This window comes from Heptranchias perlo, chromosome 3 (assembly GCF_035084215.1).
Source record: "Heptranchias perlo isolate sHepPer1 chromosome 3, sHepPer1.hap1, whole genome shotgun sequence".
Classification (NCBI taxonomy): Eukaryota; Metazoa; Chordata; class Chondrichthyes; order Hexanchiformes; family Hexanchidae; genus Heptranchias; species Heptranchias perlo.
The window spans coordinates 45,304,910-45,323,974 of NC_090327.1; the positions used below are offsets into that span (position 1 = coordinate 45,304,910).

The window sequence follows — 19,065 nt, forward strand, 5'->3', positions numbered from 1 at the left end:
GTACTGAGCCCTGCGGCATCCCACTAGAAACAGCCTTCCGGTCGCAAAAACACCCGTCGACCATTACCCTTTGCTTCCTGCCACTGAGCCAATTTTGGATCCAATTTGCCACATTTTCTTGGATCCCATGGGCCTTTACTTTTTTGACCAATCTACCTTGTCAAAAGCCTTGCTAAAATCTATGTAGACTACATCAATTGCGCTACCCTAATCGATCCTCCTTGTCACCACCTCAAAAAATTCAATCTAGTTAGTCAGACATGACCTCCCCTTAACAAATCCCTGCTGACTGTCCTTGATTAGTCCATGGCTTTCTAAGTAACAGTTTATCCTGTCCCTCAGAATTGATTCCAATAATTTGCCCACCACTGAGGTTAGGCTGACTGGCCTGTAATTACTCGGTCTATCCTTTTCTCCATTTCTAAACAACGGTACAACGTTAGCAGTCCTCCAATCCTCTGGCACTACGCCTGTATCCAATGAAGTTTGGAAAATGATTGTTAAAGCCTCCGCTAAATGATTCTGTGATTTCCTAACATCTAATCCACCTTTGTGCCTATATACTTTATGTGCATGCATCCTAGTTCTCCTATTTATACCCATCTCAAATAACCTATGCAACTGGACAGAATCTAGTCCCCTCATCATTTTTAAATATTCATACATAACTTGTCTAAGCCTTGTAGTTATGGTAGTGGACTAGCTATCATCAGTTCAAATCCTACCAGGGCAAGTTGTGAAATTGAATTCAGTAAATCTGGTAATTTGTAGGCTAGCACCAGATAATGATCATGAAAGCTGCTGGATTGTTGTAAAAGATGCAACTGGTTTACTAATGTTCTTCAAGGAATGGAACCATTTACACCTGCTGGTCTGGCCTACATGTGATTCAATTTCCAGACAATGTGGTTGACACTTAATATCTCTGGGTAACTAGGGATAGGTAATAGATACTACCTGGCCAGTATTGTCCACATCCCAAGAACAAATAAAAAAAATTGTATTATCCTGGCAATGCAACCTAAACCCTAATTGGCTTCCCAACAGCCTTGTTACACTGCCTATGAATCTTATCAACTGTAATCCCCAGATCCCTTTCCTGCTTTGCAACTTTAGCAGGTACCCTTGCATTGTATACACAGCAACTGGCGTTTCCCAGACCCAAATGCATAACTGCACTTAGCCACATCTGCCAGACATGAACCAATTCCCCATACTCATCTAAATTGGCCAGTAACCTATTTATTTGACCTAATTTTCCAACCTCTGCAAATGGTTCCATTAATGCACTCATCTAAATAATTTATTAAATGATGAACAGCAGTAGTCCTAACACAGAGCTCTGTGAGACTTCTTAGTGATGTGGTCCCATGCAAACATATTCCCAATGACAATAACAGGTTTGCACCCAATCTTTCTCAATAGCCATCTATGTGGCACTTCATTGAGGCTTTCTGGAAGTCAAGGTGTACAGCATTTTCCGGACTGCCATCATCTGCTAATTTGGTATATTCCTCAAAGTACTCAATGGCCGAGAATTTTGGTCACGCAGCGCCAGTCTTTCGGGTGCCTTCAAATATGACGGGCAGGAAGTGTGCTCATTATGAGCCAAAAGTGTGCTGCCCGCCATATTGTTAAAGGTTAAAAAAATCAGCGTGCAGTACATATGCAAATAAGGGGCCTAGCACCTATTTGAGGCCCCCACTACAGGATTGGTTTGCCCTGAAGCAGACTACATTCATGAAAACCAGGTCTACATAGGATCGCTTGTTAGACTGCAACCAACAAGATAAATTTTTAAAGTATACTTACCTTAATGTGGAGCCAGGAGGAGCAGGTGTGCTCCTCCCAACCCACATTCAAAGAATGCAGGGCACTACTGGGCACTGATTTTCCCTTCCCTCCTCCCCCCCCACCCAATCGTCATTGCACTCCCCCCTGATGGACATTGATTCCCCCCACCCCTGACCACATTACCTTGTGAACGCACCCCTTCAATGTCACCTCCCCTTCCTCACTTATCTGAGGGCCGCTGCAAAGCCAGCAGTGGCCCAATCCTCCATTGCACTTCTGCAGTGAGCTGTGTGTGTTGCTGTCCGCAGCTTGCCAGCTCAATGTAAATGAGGCCCAAGGCCCAATAAACCAGTGGAAACTCAAGGTAAAACCTGTGGATGGTTAAGCAGTTGGCTAATGGTTAAGAAAGAGCATGTACTTATTAAGAGGAGTGGCGGGGGAGGGGAAGTGCTGAGTGGAGTCCCCCAAGTATCAGTTCTGGGACTACACTATTTCTAATTATTCTTAGCAAGTTATATTTGGAAACGTAATGCAAACTGGCTTAATTTGCGGACATTACCTGAGAAGGGGAGATAAGGGGCAGTCAAATATGAAGAGGCAACCAAGGGCCTACAAATTTGGACAGTTACATGGGTAAGATGGGTATCGAGGGATATGGGCCAAGTGCAGGCAATTGGGACTAGCTTAGTGGTATAAACTGGGCGACATGGACATGTTGGGCCGAAGGGCCTGTTTCCATGTTGTAACTTCTATGATTCTATAAATTGAATTAGGTAAAATATGTAAATATAGTGTACAGTGCTATGTAAAATTTAATACAGGTACATGTAAAGTATTGCACGGAAGCAAAATTAAGTAGGTGAGGGATTGAGGTGGATACGAGTGAAGTTAAAAGCGATATGCACCTGGAATTTCCGTGGTCATTCTCCTGATCGAATGGCCTAACTAAAAATGCCATTTCTCCAGGGGGTTCACCAATCTTCCACCAAAGTTATGGCAGTAGATCAGGAACACCCCATGGAATTTCAGGGTCCAGGGGTATTAGTAGAGTCACTGTTTACCATATCCAGTCACTATGAAGCAGCGATCAAAAAAGAAAATAGCACTGCACCAAATCATCAAAACAGTTGATTAGAAATTGAAGGAAGTCATGGTAAAACTGTACAATTTTCTGAGTACTTTTCCAGTTTTAGTCACCCAGAAACAAGAGTGACCTTTATGTCCTGGAGGTGATGCAGAGAAGGGCCAGGAGGTTGATCCCTAGGTTTAGAGGATTGAATTATGAAGAAAAACTTGGACTATTTAACCTCAAAAGGAGACAACTAAGAGGGACCTCATGGAGGTATTTGAAATAGAAAATGGGATAAAAAAGTCAAATCAATTACATCAAATTAAATTTTAACTGTAGGACAAAGTGTCACATTAAAAGTATTGAAAGGGAAATTCAGGACCGATGTCAGGAAATTCTTCTTCACACAAACAGTGAACAACATATGGAAGGACCTGGGTAAAGTGATGGAGGTAGAAATAATGGAATTGTTTTAGAAAGTAGCTGGATGGTGTGATGAGGAAACTGTAAATTGTTTCTGGATGGTTGAGGTTAGGAAGGGTTGAATAATCTCTTTCATCTGTATCTACCTTGTGATCTTATTACTTATTCAGTATAGTTGGGCTTAACTGTTTCATATACTTTGTGTTACAGACTTTAATTTGTAAATATTGCAAACACATTTCTGTATGGATCTTGGGGATTCTAATTTGTCAGAATCCATTGTGGTTTGGATTTGTTCCTATATCAGATTTGACTGACTTGCTTGTGGTATTAACGCTTGCATATCCTTATGCCAGCTTCCTTTTTGGTGAAAAGAAGTCTATTTTTTCATCACAGAACAGTTTTAATAAACCACAGTTAACCAGCAAAACTGGGGAGTACAGATAGGAAGAACACGAACATTTCCAATAAATCAAACATTTTTAAATATGATTTTTTTTGTGGTTTCTGCCACAAATGTCTATCAACAACAGTAATAAGGCTAATTTGTTTTCAATGAAAGTAATTTAGAACAATTTACAACACACAAGTTTTAAAGTGCTGACTATAGATACACATAAATGAGCAATTAGAATGGGCCAGATCTTGCTGGAGTGTGGCATCTCACAGCATAGGCTGTTAGACTTTTTCTTGCACCCTTCAACTTGAAATTTTTTTGCATCATAACTTGATGGAATTGCATGTTTATAACAGTGTAGCGAAGGCAACAGGGCATCTGGGACCTTAGTGAACAGCAGAGCCAACAGTGTATCTGCTTAACCAATGAGAATTAAGGATTGAGAAAGAAACCGAGGAACGTGGAGAAGGAGGGGGAATTAGAGTAAAATTAAGTACAGAAAGAGAGAGAAAAAGAGAGACAGAAAGGAAAAGTAAGAAAAAAATTTAAAATAAAATATTTGACATTTTTAAAATCTCTACCAACAATTTTCTACATGCAGGAATGAGATTGAACAGTTTAAATTGTTCCCTTTCTGGGCCAGAGTGGTTGATTGGCATTGCATTAACAATTATCACGTCGTTAAAAAGGTACTTTTGCTGTTAAGTTCCAGTGAGTTTAATGGGCAAATAATGTGCAAATCCAGCAAGTTCTTTAAAAATAACAGGGAGGCTAAGGGCGAGATACTGTTTGTGTGAATCAAACGGTGGAGCAGCGTAAATCGACCAGCAACTTCTGGAGATTCTCAACTGACAGCGTATCTCTTAATCCCCTGAGTTTGCTGGCTGATTTGCACATTAATAATGGCATGTGTCATTAATATGCTGTTATTTTTCCAGCAAGATCCGGCTTATTGAATGACAAGAAACAAATTATCCTATTTTCATTATTTCCTTAGAAATGTGTTTATCTGAAGCTGTGTGGTTATAAATAGAATACATAACTGAATTACAGAAAATAAATCACCGTGTTACAGAATATATAACACTAATGCATCTGTGCTGTTTAAATACTGAATGATACAGTTGCCTATTAGTCAATAATTTATTGGCTAGAACACATTACTTCCAGTCATGTAATCATTATTTATCACGTAAGCCATTTCTCCAAGATTTCTCAAATGTTTGGATTACATAATCATTTTAATGTAGTTTGTTCTTAATATCCTAATACAAATTCAGTCATTTCTATAGATGTTTCACATAAAACTTCTCACTACACAAATTTTCTGCAGCAGTGGAGGACAATTTTTCAGTTATTATTCAGAACCCACCATGAGGCTGTGAAAGAAATAGAGAAAACATTCACTGAATAACATCATAGTAATTCTCAAATATGTAAATCATATGCACCATAACTCATTTTAATATGTTAAATGCGTGTACATATGAGTACCACATAACCCAACTTGTGCATTTACATTACCATAGTCACAATTGACTTAAGATATATTCAAGTGAGGTGCCTGAAGATTGGAGGGTAGCAAATGTTGTGCCTTTGTTTAAGAAGGGCGGCAGGGAAAAGCCTGGGAACTACAAACCGGTGAGCCTGACATCTGTAGTGGGTAAGTTGTTAGAGGGTATTCTGAGGGACAGGATCTACAGGCATTTGGAGAGGCAGGGACTGATTAGGAACAGTCAGCATGGTTTTGTGAGAGGAAAATCATGTCTCACAAATTTGATTGAGTTTTTTGAAGGGGTAACCAAAAAGATAGATGAGGGCTGTGCAGTAGACGTGGTCTACATGGACTTCAGCAAAGCCTTTGACAAGGTACCGCATGGTAGGTTGTTACATAAGGTTAAATCTCACGGGATCCAAGGTGAGGTAGCCAATTGGATACAAAATTGGCTTGACGACAGAAGACAGAGGGTGGTTGTAGAGGGTTGTTTTTCAAACTGGAGGCCTGTGACCAGCGGTGTGCCTCAGGGATCGGTGCTGGGTCCGCTGTTATTTGTTATTTATATTAATGATTTGGATGAGAATTTAGGAGGCATGGTTAGTAAGTTTGCAGATGACACCAAGATTGGTGGCATTGTGGACAGTGAAGAAGGTTATCTAGGATTGCAACGGGATCTTGATAAATTGGGCCAGTGGGCCGATGAATGGCAGATGGAGTTTAATTTAGATAAATGTGAGGTGATGCATTTTGGTAGATCAAATCGGGCCAGGACCTACTCCGTTAATGGTAGGGCGTTGGGGAGAGTTATAGAACAAAGGGATCTCGGAGTACAGGTTCATAGCTCCTTGAAAGTGGAGTCACAGGTGGATAGGGTGGTGAAGAAGGCATTCGGCATGCTTGGTTTCATTGGTCAGAACATTGAATACAGGAGTTGGGATGTCTTGTTGAAGTTGTACAAGACATTAGTAAGGCCACACTTGGAATACTGTGTACAGTTCTGGTCACCCTATTATAGAAAGGATATTATTAAACTAGAAAGAGTGCAGAAAAGATTTACTAGGATGCTACCGGGACTTGATGGTTTGACTTATAGGGCGAGGTTAGATAGACTGGGACTTTTTTCCCTGGAGAGCAGGAGGTTAAGGGGTGATCTTATAGAAGTCTATAAAATAATGAGGGGCATAGATAAGGTAGATAGTCAAAATCTTTTCCCAAAGGTAGGGGAGTCTGTAACGAGGGGACATAGATTTAAGGTGAGAGGGGAGAGATACAAAAGGGTCCAGAGGAGCAATTTTTTCACTCAAAGGGTGGTGAGTGTCTGGAACGAGCTGCCAGAGGCAGTAGTAGAGGCGGGTACAATTTTGTCTTTTAAAAAGCATTTGGACAGTTACATGGGTAAGATGGGTATAGAGGGATATGGGCCAAGTGCAGGCAATTGGGACTAGCTTAGTGGTATAATCTGGGCGACATGGACATGTTGGGCCAAAGGGCCTGTTTCCATGTTGTAACTTCTATGATTCTATAAGTGGAGACTGGTGTGACATATAAAATTAATATGCATTTACTGTAAAAATTTTATTAGACCACTATACTGTGTCATCTAAACAAGTTTGTTGCTAAAGTCAACACCTCGGATCTGTGCTTACAAATGTTTATAAAAAGTTAAAGGTCTAAAACAATGTACAAGCATAGAAGTTTCGCTCGTTAATGGAGAGAAGGATATCAAGGTGAACCCATTTCTTCTGGGTTTCTGCTCCTTATTTGCTGCACCACGAACTTCCGATCAGGGGAATGGGTTGGGGAATGCTTCTTCCTCTGGCCTCCCCTCTATTCCAATATCACCCTTGGATTGATTGCTGCTCAAATATGTGGCCCACCTGCATCAGAAAAGGTCGGAGGATTCCACCGTATCGCCAGTCAGACCAGCCTGTGCCTCCACTCAATGGGATGGCAATTTGCCTTTCTGAAATCCTATCAGGTTCACAGGGTGGGCGTCCCAGTAGTGCAGCTCCAGACGTGGATGCCCGTGATTATGTGACTAAGTGATTAAACTTAAATGATTGTATGATTAAATAGTTGTTTACACTTTCTCCGGTGTTTCTGCCAATCTTCCTTCCAAGTTACATCGCATGATCAGGAGAACCCCCTCCCTGCCTGAAATTCCGGGTGCACGCATGAAAAAAAATTCTTTGAACTTTCCCTTTGTTCTTTTAGTAATAATCTTGAATCAATACCTTCTTGTTACCAATTTGCCGATCAGTGGTAACAATCTTTTACTATTTGTTCTCTTAAAGACTTTTGATAATTGTGAAAACTTTCATTAGATTACCCTTTAACTTTCTCTGTTCTAATGAAAAAGCCCAAATTTTTGCAAGCCTTTCATTATAACTATAACCTCAGATTCCTGGTATTATTCTAGTGACACTTCACGGTACCCTTTCTATGGCTCTAATAGCCTTCCTATAATACACTAACAGTGGGCTAACCAACATCATGTACAAATACAGCATCACTTTTTTACATTTGCATTTAATGTACCTGTATATAAAACCCAGAATCCAGTTTACCTATTTACGGCCTTTTCTACCTCTACCTAACTCCAACTCCAAAGATCTATGTATCTATATCGATAGATCTTTCTATCCTTCGATTCTGTTAAGAAATGTACGACTACAGATACACTTCCTTCCAGTGTTTTTTGCAACTCCACATTTTTATGCATTGAACTGCATCGTCCACCTGATTGCCCACTTCATTAACCAGTTCATGTTCTCTTCCAATCACTTGCATTCTTCCTCACACTTTGCCATGCATCCTAATTTGGTATCATCTGCAAGCATCAATATAATTCTTCTTGTTCTTATGTTAAAATCATTCATATAAATAGAAAACAAAAGAGGTCCCAGCTAGATCCTTAAAACATACCACTATCCACTTGGCACCAACCAAAAAAAAAACCCTCCATTTATCCCTACTATCTGCTTGCTATTCCCTAGCTAAATTTCTTTCTCTATGTGGATACATTCCTTTAATACCAGGTGCCTTAATGTTTGCAACAAATCTCTTGTGTGGCACCTTATTAAAAGCCTCCAGAGAATGTACATATACAGCATCCATTGTATTCCCTAGCCCTGAAATTCTTCTGTAGGACTTTTGAGGTTTGATGTGCTCTTGCCACATCCTGAGTCTCAGAGTTGGGTAATTAGCATATTTTGGAAAGGTACCTACACCATTTTTGCACAACTGGATCATCTGCCTCAGTAGGGATTCAGGGTGCGAGGAGAGGGGAAGAATATCATTGCAGCTCCTTGTCACAATATAAGTGGGGCTAGTGTGTTGGTGGAAGGTTCTAAAAAAAAGAGAGGAGGCTGAGTGCTTGTGCCTAGAGCAAGCATAAAGATTCAAAGGCCATGCAAATGAGGTAGAAGTGAAGTCACCATGCCTCCCACATAATTTTCCTGGGTAAGCTGGGCAGGAGTGCACCAGAAGGCTCGTGAATTAGGCTACGACCCAGATACACCGGGAGGTTGAATAGAACGTTGCGTGTAGCTTTTTAAACAGGCATTTGGCCCTTATCTTCCTCTAATAATTCAAATTTTTGCTTCATCCCCCATTACAAAAACATATACAGTATGTACACTAAGATAATGCTTAACTGTTTTCAGCAGTAAAGAGAACAGCTACTGGAAAGTGGCTCCTTACACTTGAAAGAAGTAATAACATTTGGGTTGGTAATGAAATTTGTGAAATCTTAAAATTTGCATCTTACCAGGAACAAGCATTGTTGTTGTTAGCTCTGGAGTGTCCAAGAAATCCACATTGCTCCTCTGAAAGGTCTTACTGTAATTAGTCTGGAGGTGGCTGTGTGATGATTGACATACCAATCAGAGAAATATCAATAATCAATCATTCCACACTTCCTGATTACTGCACAGAAATTACATTTTATGTAAGTAGCATGAACAAACAATAAGAACAGCTTAAAGTGTTAGATATGTAACTGTGGCCAATCAATCCTACTTCATTTTATAAAAATGTATTTTAAATTCCACAAGCTTTCGGAGGTTTCCTCCTTCCACACCGTTCACCTGACGAAGGAGGAAGCCTCCGAAAGCTTGTGGAATTTAAAATAAATTTGTTGGACTATAACTTGGTGTTGTAAAATTGTTTACATTTTATAAAAAGACATTGATGGAGGTAAAGGGAGAACCACAGAAGCTATTCAGAATCTGCCTCATTTAAAAATAAGAAGTAAATACCAAATGCTGCACCTGTATATTTGAAAGAACTGAATATCTCCTACCTACTAAGAAATATTTTAGTTTTATTACCACATTTTCCCTATATTAATTTGGGTCTGCATTCACATCCTGAGCTGCTAGTCAGGTATATTATGAGGTGGCCCATAGGTGTCCTGGAGCAACTCCGAATTTCCATTCGAGTCAGTGCTGTGTTGTTTGCAACAGAAGAAAGTTATTTGAAAGTTTCAACCTTGAAACTGAACCTTATGAAAGAAACAGAATAGTATTAAAGTATTAAAAATGTAGGTGGGGATTTTAACTTCCGGACAGGAAAGCAGCTTATCAAGCGGCTGGCCCGTATGAAAGCAACAATGGGAGGCCCAGCCGATATTTAATGGCCAAGCCTCATTAACATGCTGCTGGGTGTCTTCCCGATCAAAATAGGGCCTCGGGGAGGCTGCCAGCAGGGCCCGACGTAAATGCGGGGATGGGGGTTCCTGGACAGCGGTTTAGGAAGGGGGGAAATTCTGGGTAGGGGAGGCCTACATTTCACTTGTGAAGCCTAGAGGAGCACTTCTGCTCCTCCTGACCCCACAAAGAAAATAAATAAACTTACTGAAGGGGCCTCATCTCCTATTAACCACCCACCCGCTCACTTCAGCCTCTTTGGGAAGCTGTAGCTGCTTCCTCGCGCAGGCCAACGAAGTGGGGAAATTCCTGCTCCTCCTGTCCCACAAAGGAAATAAATAAACTTACTGAAGGGGCCTCATCTCCTATTAACCCTCCTCGCTCACTTCAGCCTCTTTGGGAAGCTGCAGCTGCTTGCTCACGCAGGCCAACCTTAACATGGCAGTCGGGTCCAAGAATGATCCCGCTGGCTTCGGGACACTATCTGCATATTTCAAGGAGTACCCTGTTGGCTTCGGTTGCAAGTCCTTGCACCTGCAATTTAAAATTGCAGTCGACTGCATCGGGACAGGAAGGCATTGGGGTGGGAGGCCAGCGGATAAGTCTCCTCCTCCATTTTAACTCCACCTCCCCGCCCCCCCCCCCACCCCCCGATGGATTTCTGCCAGGCAGGGAGAGTTAAAAATCCCCCCGTAAAACCTATAATTTCTTGGCTAATAATATTATTGACTATACTTGCTGTGTATCAAATATGACCATTGTGAATTTGGTTTGTTTCTATTAATCTTCCAACAAATGATTTTGGAAATTTTAATATCAGTAAAGATTACTCCAGGATAAGGAGCAACAATGATCTTATCCTGGATTATTCATGTGAAAAATGCTGTTCTGCTTTTGATAAATTACTTATACATAAAAGAATAATATTTGAACTTCACCACGAGATGGCTGACCTTCAAATTAGAGGCATGAGTGCTCTTGTCAGTGCTTCTGAAGCTAAGTGAATTAACATACCATTTTATCCCTTAATCTTAACACCCAACAACTCTCACCACCTTTAGTCAAAAGTGAGGGATTAATTGCTGGAAGCTGAGGCTAAGAGGAATTAAACATGAGAGATAATTTCCCAGTCGGGGGAAAAAATATCTGTGATTACAGTGCTCTGATGCAACAAAATAGCCTCCCGTCCCCACTGACTACATTCACTAATTTGGCAGGGGGATGGGCACCAGGATGAAACAGAGAGGAGAAACAAGTTGCACAGAGGACTGGGAGGGACAAATAGCACGCGTAAAGAAGAGTTCAGAAATAGGAGGAATCAGATGGGGCAAATGCGAGGCAGACTAAGATGAGTTTGGAGTGCATGTGTGCAAATGCTTGTAGCGTGGTAAATATGGTTGGTGAGCAGCAGGCTTAAGACACCAAATGGAACTATGATACAGTGGCAATAACAGAGATCTGGCTTAAAGAAGGGGAGGATTGGAGGGTTAATATTCCTGGCTACAAGGTATTCAGGAAACATAGGGAAGGAAAGAAAGGAGGGAGATGGGAATATTGATCAAAGAAATTACTGTAGCACTGGAAAGGGATGATGTAGTTAAGGGATCAAAGACAGAATCTATTTGGTTAAAATTAAGGAACAATAGAGGAGCTATTACGCTACTGGGGGCGCTAAATTGGGCTGTGTAGTACCCGTTGCTAGTACTCGGCGCTACACGGCCTCTCCGACATCCAAGATGGCGTCTTGGATGTGCATGCAGTTTTCCAGCAAGACATGCGCCGGACGCCACCTTGGTATAGGAGTTAGCGAAGGCGCAGATAACGAATGCTGCAATCATGTAAAGTAGGGAGAAAATGGCTTCACTCAGTGTGCAATGCTCATTTAAAGTGATGGACACCATTTTGGGACTTAATGCTCAACTCAACGTACAATCTTAACCCCGACAATCTGAATGTGTCTTAGAGTGCCTGGAGGACTCCCCACAAGTGCTATTTAAAGGGGTCATGCAGGATTTACAGGTTAGTGGCTGGATTATTGCTTCTGGCTGCCAAGACATTTGTAACTGTTTTTGGAAGTCTTCTACACTTGAATACTAGGACGGGGGAACATAGCCTAACATGTAGAGCCAGGACATGCAGGAGTGAAGTTAGGAAATGCTTCTATATGCAAAGGGTGGGAGACGTTTGGAACGCTCTTCTGCAGATGGCAGTTGATGCTAGCTCAATTGTGAAAGTTAAATCTGAGATTGATAGATTTCTGTGAACCAAGGGCATTAAGGGATATGGGGCTAAGGCGGGGGAATATGGAGTTAGGTCACAGGTCCACCATGATCTCATTGAATGGTGGAACAGGCTCAAGGGGCTAAATGTCACTGCCACTTGCTGCCTCTTGATATGCGCCACCTTCTCCTGCAAGAAAGCGGATGTGTATTTGGGTGATGTGCCTGTCATGGTTGAATAGCTGCCAGTGTATGTGGCCTGTGAATTGTGGATGGGCAGCTTGAAACAGTGGTAATGTGTAAGGGTGAGAGGAAGCATCTGTTTGGAAGAGTTGAGTACTGATGGAAAGAGTTTATTGTTATGTGGGGGATGGGGGATGTAGTGCGTGGTGCAGTTGGTAGGAGACGTCACTTGACAGTTAACATCACTCACCTTGACCACTCATGTCAAAGCACTGAACTTCTTCCTGCACTGCATCCATGTTCATAATGCTGTGCGCCTGGCATTGATTTCATTCCCTGCTGTCTCCCACTGCCTTTTGAGCATATGTCTGGAAGGCCTCTTGCCTCCCCCCACCACCGCCCCCCCGCAGATATAGGATCTCCCTCCTTCTGTCCATGGAAACATAGAAAATAGGAGCAAGAGTAGGCCCGCTCCGCCATTCAAAATGATCATGGCTGATCGTCTAACTCAGTACCCTGTTCCCGCTTTTTCCCCATATCCCTTGATCCCTTTAGCATTAAAAAATATATCTATCCCCTTCTTGAATGCATCTAAAGACTTGGCCTCCACTGCCTTCTGTGGTAGAGAATTCCATAGATTTATCACCCTCTGAGTGAAGAAATTTCTCCTCATCTCGGTTCTAAATGGCATACCTCGCATCCTGAGACTGTGACCCCTGGTTCTGGACTCCCCAGCCATCAGGAACATCCTCCCTGCATCTAGTCCGTCTAGTCCTGTTAGAATTTTATATGTTTTGATGAGATCACGTCTCATTCTTCTAAACTCTAGTGAATATAGGTCCAGTCGACCCAATCTCTACTCATATGTCAGTCCTGCCATCCCAGGAATCAGTCTGGTAAACCTTTGTTGCACTCCCTCCATGGCAAGGACATCCTTCCTCAGATAAGGAGACCAAAACTGCACACAATACTCCAGATGTGGTCTCACCAAGGCCCTGTATAACTGCAGTAAGACATCCCTGCTCCTGTACTCAAATCCTCTTGCAATGAAGGCCAACATACCATTCGCCTTCCTAACTGCTTGCTGCACCTGAATGCTCGCTTTCAGCGACTGGTGTACAAGGACACCCAGGTCTCGTTGCACCTCCCCTTTTCCCAATCTATCACCAGTCAGATAATAATCTGCCTTTCTGTTTTTACAATCAAAGTGGATAACCTCACATTTATCCACATTATACTGCACCTGCCATGTTCTTGCTCACTCACCCAACTTGTCTAAATCACATTGGGGCCTCTTTGCATCCTCCTCACTGCTCACATTCCACCCCAGCTTTGTATTGTCTGCAAACTTGGAAATGTTACATTCCGTTCCCTCATCCAAATCATTGATATATATTGTGAATAGCTGGGGCCCAAGCACTGATCCCTGCGGTACCCCACTAGTCACTGCCTGCCACCCGGAAAAAGACCCGTTTATTCCTACTCTCTGTTTCCTGTCTGTCAACCAATTCTCAAACCATGCCAGTATATTCCCCCCAATCCCATGTGCTTTAATTTTGCACACTAACCTCTTGTGTGGGACCTTATCAAAAGCCTTCTGAAAATCCAAGTATACCACATCCACTGGTTCTCCCCTATCTATTCTACAAGTTACATCCTCAAAAAACTCCAGTAGATTTGTTAAGCATGAGTTCCCTTTCATAAACCCATGCTGACTTTGTCCAATCCCATTAATGTCTTCCAAGTGTTCTGCTATCACATCTTTTATAATAGACTAGCATTTTCCCCAGTACTGATGTTAGGCTAACTGGTCTGTAATTCCCTGTTTTTTCTCTCCCTCCTTTTTTAAATAGGGGGGTTACATTTGCCACCCTCCAATCTGTAGGAACTGTTCCAGAGTCTATAGAATTTTGGAAGATGATCACCAATGCATCCACTATTTCTAGGGCCATTTCCTTTCGTACTCTGGGATGTAGATTATCAGGCCCTGGTGATTTGTCAGCCTTTAGCCCCATTAATTTCCCTAGCATATTTTTTTTACTAATCCTGATTTCCTTCAGTTCCTCCCTTTCACTAGACCCTTGGTTCCCTGACATTTCTGGGAGGTCATTTGTGTCCTCCTTTGTGGAGACAGAACCAAAGTATGTGTTTAATTGTTCTGCCATTTCTTTGTTCCCCATTATAATTTCCCCCATTTCTGACTGTAAGGGACCTACATTTGTCTTCACTAATCTTTTTCTCTTGACATATTTATAAAAGCTTTTACAGTCAGTTTTTATGTTCCCTGCTAGTTTACTCTCATACTCTATTTTTCCCCTCTGAATCAATCTCTTTGTCCTCCTTTGCTGAATTCTAAACTGCTCCCAATCCTCAGGCTTGCTGCTTTTTCTGGCAATTTTATATGTCTCCTCTTTGATCTAATACTGTCCCTAATTTCTTTTGTAAGCCATGGTTGAGCCACTGTTCCTGTTTTATTTTTGCGCCAGACAGGAATGAATAATTGTTGTAATTCCTGCACACGTTCTTTAAATATTAGCCATTGTCTATCCACCGTAATCCCTTTTAGTAAAGTTCCCCAATCTATCATAGCCAACTTACACCTCATACTTTCGTAATTTCCTTTATTTAGATTCAGGACCCTAGTTTCGGATTCGACTACTTCACTCTCCATCTTGAGGAATTCGATCATGTTATGGTCGCTCTTCCCTAAGGGACCCCGCACAACAAGATTGTTCATTAATCCTTTCTCATTGCACAATACCCAGTCTAGGATCACCTGTTCTCTAGTTGGTTCCTCAATGTATTGGTCTAGAAAACCATCATGTACACACTCCAGGATTTCCTCCCCCAAAGTATTATTGCTAATTTGGTTTGACCAATCTATATGTAGATTAAAGTCACCCATCATTATAGTTGTACCCTTCTTGCATGCATCTCTAATTTCCTGTTTAATGCCCTCCCCTACATCTCCACTACTGTTTAGGGGACTATAGGCAACCCCCACCAACGTTTTCTGCCTCTTGGTGTTTCTTAGCTCCACCCATACAGATTCCACATCGTGATTTTCCGAGCCAATATCCTTCCTCACTATTGCATTGACTTCCTCCTTTACTAACAATGCTACCCCACCTCCTTTCCCTTTTTGCCTGTCCTTCCTAAATATTGAATACCCCTGGATGTTCAGTTCCCATCCTTGGTCACCCTGCAGCCATGTCTCCATAATCGCAACTATATCATAACTGTTAATATCTATCTGCGCTGTTAATTCATCTAGCTTATTGCGAATGCTCTGCGCATTAAGATACAATGCCTTTCGACTTGTCTTTTTAAGATTGCTAGTTATCTTAGTTTTATTTTGCACTGTGGCCCTATTTGTTTTTCGCCCTTGTTTTCTCTGACTTCCACTATTGCTTCTTCCCTTTCTGTCTTTTGTTTCTATCCTTGTTTCCCCCTCCTCTGTCTCCCTGCTCAGGTTCCCATCCTTCTGCCATTCTTGTTTAAACCTTCCCCAACAGCACTAGCAAACACCCCCACGAGGACATCGGTCCAGGTCCTGCTCGGGTGTAACCCATCCTGCTTGTACAGGTTCCAACTTCCACAGAACCGGTCCCAATGTCCCAGGAATCTAAATCCCTCCCTCATACACCATCCTTGCAGCCACGCATTCATGTCTAGTCTCCTGTTCCTATACTCACTAGCACGTGACACTGGTAGTAATCCTGAGATCCTTTGAGGTTCTGCTTTTTAATTTATCTCCTAACTCCTTAAATTCACCTTGCAGGACCTCATCCCTTTTTTTACCTATGTCGTTGGTACCGATATGGACCATGACTACTGGCTGTTCACCCTCCCCCTCCAGAATGCCCTGCAGCCGTTCCGTGACATCCTTGACCCTAGCACCAGGGAGGCAACATACCATCCTGGAGTCACATTGGCAGCCGCAGAAACGCCTATCTGTTCCCCTTACAATTGAATCCCTGCCACTCTTATTCCTCCCCTCCTGTGCAGCAGAGCCACCCGTGGTGCCACGAACTTGGCTCTTGCTGTTTTCCCCTGATAAGTCATCTCCCCCAACAGTATCCAAAGCGGTATATCTGTTTGCGAGGGAGATGGCCCCAGGGGACTACTGCTCTACTTACCTAGTCCTTTTACTCCACCTCTTGCACCCAAGTTCTCTAGTGCATCAGTAGGGAATCTTGGTGCATGCACTCTCGCAGGCCTGGTACCAACTCAGATCGGCAGATTGGTGAGGTCTGGCGTGCAGATTGGAGGATGTGGGATTTAGTAGTGCTCAATCTTTCTTCAATGTTTTAACATAACTCATCAGTGTGTAAACATAGGGATGGGACTTGCATCTGTGATTTACGTGTGCGATGTCTGATCTCCAGTCAGACTCCGTGCAGACAGTAGACTGTTATTTTCAGCTAATAACAGGTACCAGCTACCTTTGTGAGATTTCTAACAAACATCTTCCCTTTAAGAGATTGCGCTCCCTCTGCTGGTGGAATTGCGAATTGTATTGATTCCACGTGCAAGACCTGGAATGGAAGGCTGATTGCAGGTGCGTCCTGCCTGTGCCGGGACCATTGGCCACGTGGTAGTAGCACATTACGCTACCTGCGCCCAAAGACGGTCCCTATCGAATTTGTCCCCTGGGTATATACTATGGGCCACCAAATAGTGGGAAGGAGATAGTGGAGCAAATTTGCAGGCCAATTACAGAAGGATGCAAGAACTATAGAGTAGTGATGATGGGTGACTTCATTATCCCAATATAGACTGGGACAGTAACAGTGTAAAGGGCAAAGGGGGGAGGAGTTCCTGAAATGTGTACCGAATAACTTTCTGGAACAGTGCGTTTCCAGCCCAATGAGGAAGGAAACAGTGCTGGATCTAGCTCTGGGGAATGAAGTGGGGCAGGTGGAGCATGTTTCAGTGGAGGAGTATTTGGGGAACAGTGATCATAATATCATTAGGTTTAGAATAGTTATGGAACAGGAGAAGGAATAATTAATCAAATGTGAAAATACTTAACTGGAGGTGGGCTAATTTCAGCGAGTGAAAAAGAGATCTTGCCCAAGTGGATTGGAATCAAAAATTGGTAGGCAAAACAGTAATTGAACAAAGGAAGGCCTTCAAGGAGGAGTTGGTTCAGCTCCAGAGTAGACACATTCCTACCAGGGGGAAAGGAAGGTCACCCAAAGCTAGAGCTCCCTGAATGACTAAAGATATAGAGATTAAAATGAAACAGAAAAAGGAGGCTTATGACGAATGTGAGGTTCATAATATAGTGGAGAACCAGGTTGAATATAGAAAGTACAGAGATCTAAAAAAGGGAATAAGAGGGGCAAAGACAGAATGTGAGAATAGATTAGCAGCTAACATAAAAGGGAACCAAAAGTCTTATAAACATAAAAACAGTAAAAGAGTAATCAAAACAAAGGTGGGACCGCTTAGGGGAAAAAAAAGGAGATTTTCTTGTGGAGGCAGAGGGCGTGGCTGAGGTACGAAATTAATACTTTGCATTCGTCTTCACTAGAGTAGAGGTAGTAGCGATAATGGATAGGATAAAAATAGATAAAGAGGAGGTACTTAAAAGATTGGCAGTACTCAAAGTAGAAAAATCACCTGGTCCAACTGGGATGTATCCTAGGTTACTGAGGGAAGTAAGGGTGGAAATTGCGGAGGCTCTGGCCACAATCTTCCAATATGGGGATGTGCCAGAGGACTGGAGGATGGCAAATGTCACACTCCTGTTCAAAAAAGGGGAGAGGGATAAACCCAGCAATTACAGGCCAGTCAGCCTAATGTCGGTGATGGAGAAACTTTTAGAGACAATAATTGAGGTCAAAATTAATTGGCCTTTGAAAAAGTATGAGCTAATAAATGAAAGTCAGCACTGATTTGTTAAAGGAAAATCGTGTTTGACTAACTTAATTGAGTCCTTTGATGTAGTAACTGAGCGGTTTGATGATGGTAGTGCGGTTGATGTGTATATGGACTTTTAAAAGGCATTTGATAAAGTACCACATAATAGACTTGTTAGCAAAATTAAAGCCCATGGGAATAAAGGGGCAGTGGCAGCGTGGATACAAAATTGACTAGGGGACAGAAAGCAGAGAGTAGTGGTGAACGGTTGTTTTTCAGACTGGTGGGAAGTATACAGTGGTGTTCCCCAGGGGTCAGTTTTAGGATCACTGCTCTTTTTAATATATATTAATGATCTGGACTTGGGTATAGAGGGTATAATTTTAAAGTTTGCAGATGATACGAAACTCAGAAATATAGTAAACAATGTGAAGGATAATAACAGACTACAGGAGGACATAGACAGACTGGTGAAATGGGCAGACACATGGCAGATGAAATTTAACGCAGAGAAGTGTGAAGTGATGCATTTTGGTAGGAAGAATGAGGAGAGGCAATATAAACTAAATGGCACAATTTTAAAGGGGGTGCAGGAATAGAGAGATCTGGGGGTGCACATACACAAATCATTGAAGGTGGCAGGACAAGTTGAGAAGGCTGTTTTAAAAAAAAGCATATGGAATCCTGGGCTTTATTAATAGAGGCATAGAGTTCAAAAGCAAAGAAGTTATGCTAAACCTTTATAAAACACTGGTTAGGCTTCAGCTGGATTATTGTGTTCAATTCTGGGCACCAGACTTTAGGAAGGATCTCAAGGCCTTAGAGAGGGTGTAGAAGAGATTTACTAGAATGGTGCCACAGTTGAGGAACTTCAGTTATGTGGAGAGATTGGAGAAGCTGTGGTTGTTCTGCTTATAACAGAGAAGGTTAAGGGGAGATTTGATAGAGGTGTTCAAAAGAAATTC

At 42.2% G+C, this 19,065-nt stretch overlaps 1 protein-coding gene across 1 annotated transcript in view; it reads right to left on the bottom strand.

Moving 5' to 3' along the window:
- Window positions 1-4,951: 4,951 nt before the first annotated feature.
- The window catches only part of necab1 (N-terminal EF-hand calcium binding protein 1), a 204,728-nt gene continuing 190,614 nt past the window's right edge, over window positions 4,952-19,065 (bottom strand). The window contains exons 12-13 of the mRNA XM_067975307.1: window positions 8,951-9,042; window positions 4,952-5,062 (exon numbers count right to left, since the gene is read on the bottom strand). Coding sequence (XP_067831408.1) covers window positions 5,034-5,062; window positions 8,951-9,042 — 121 coding nt within the window. The 3' untranslated portion in view covers window positions 4,952-5,033. The remainder of the gene's footprint in view (window positions 5,063-8,950; window positions 9,043-19,065) is intronic.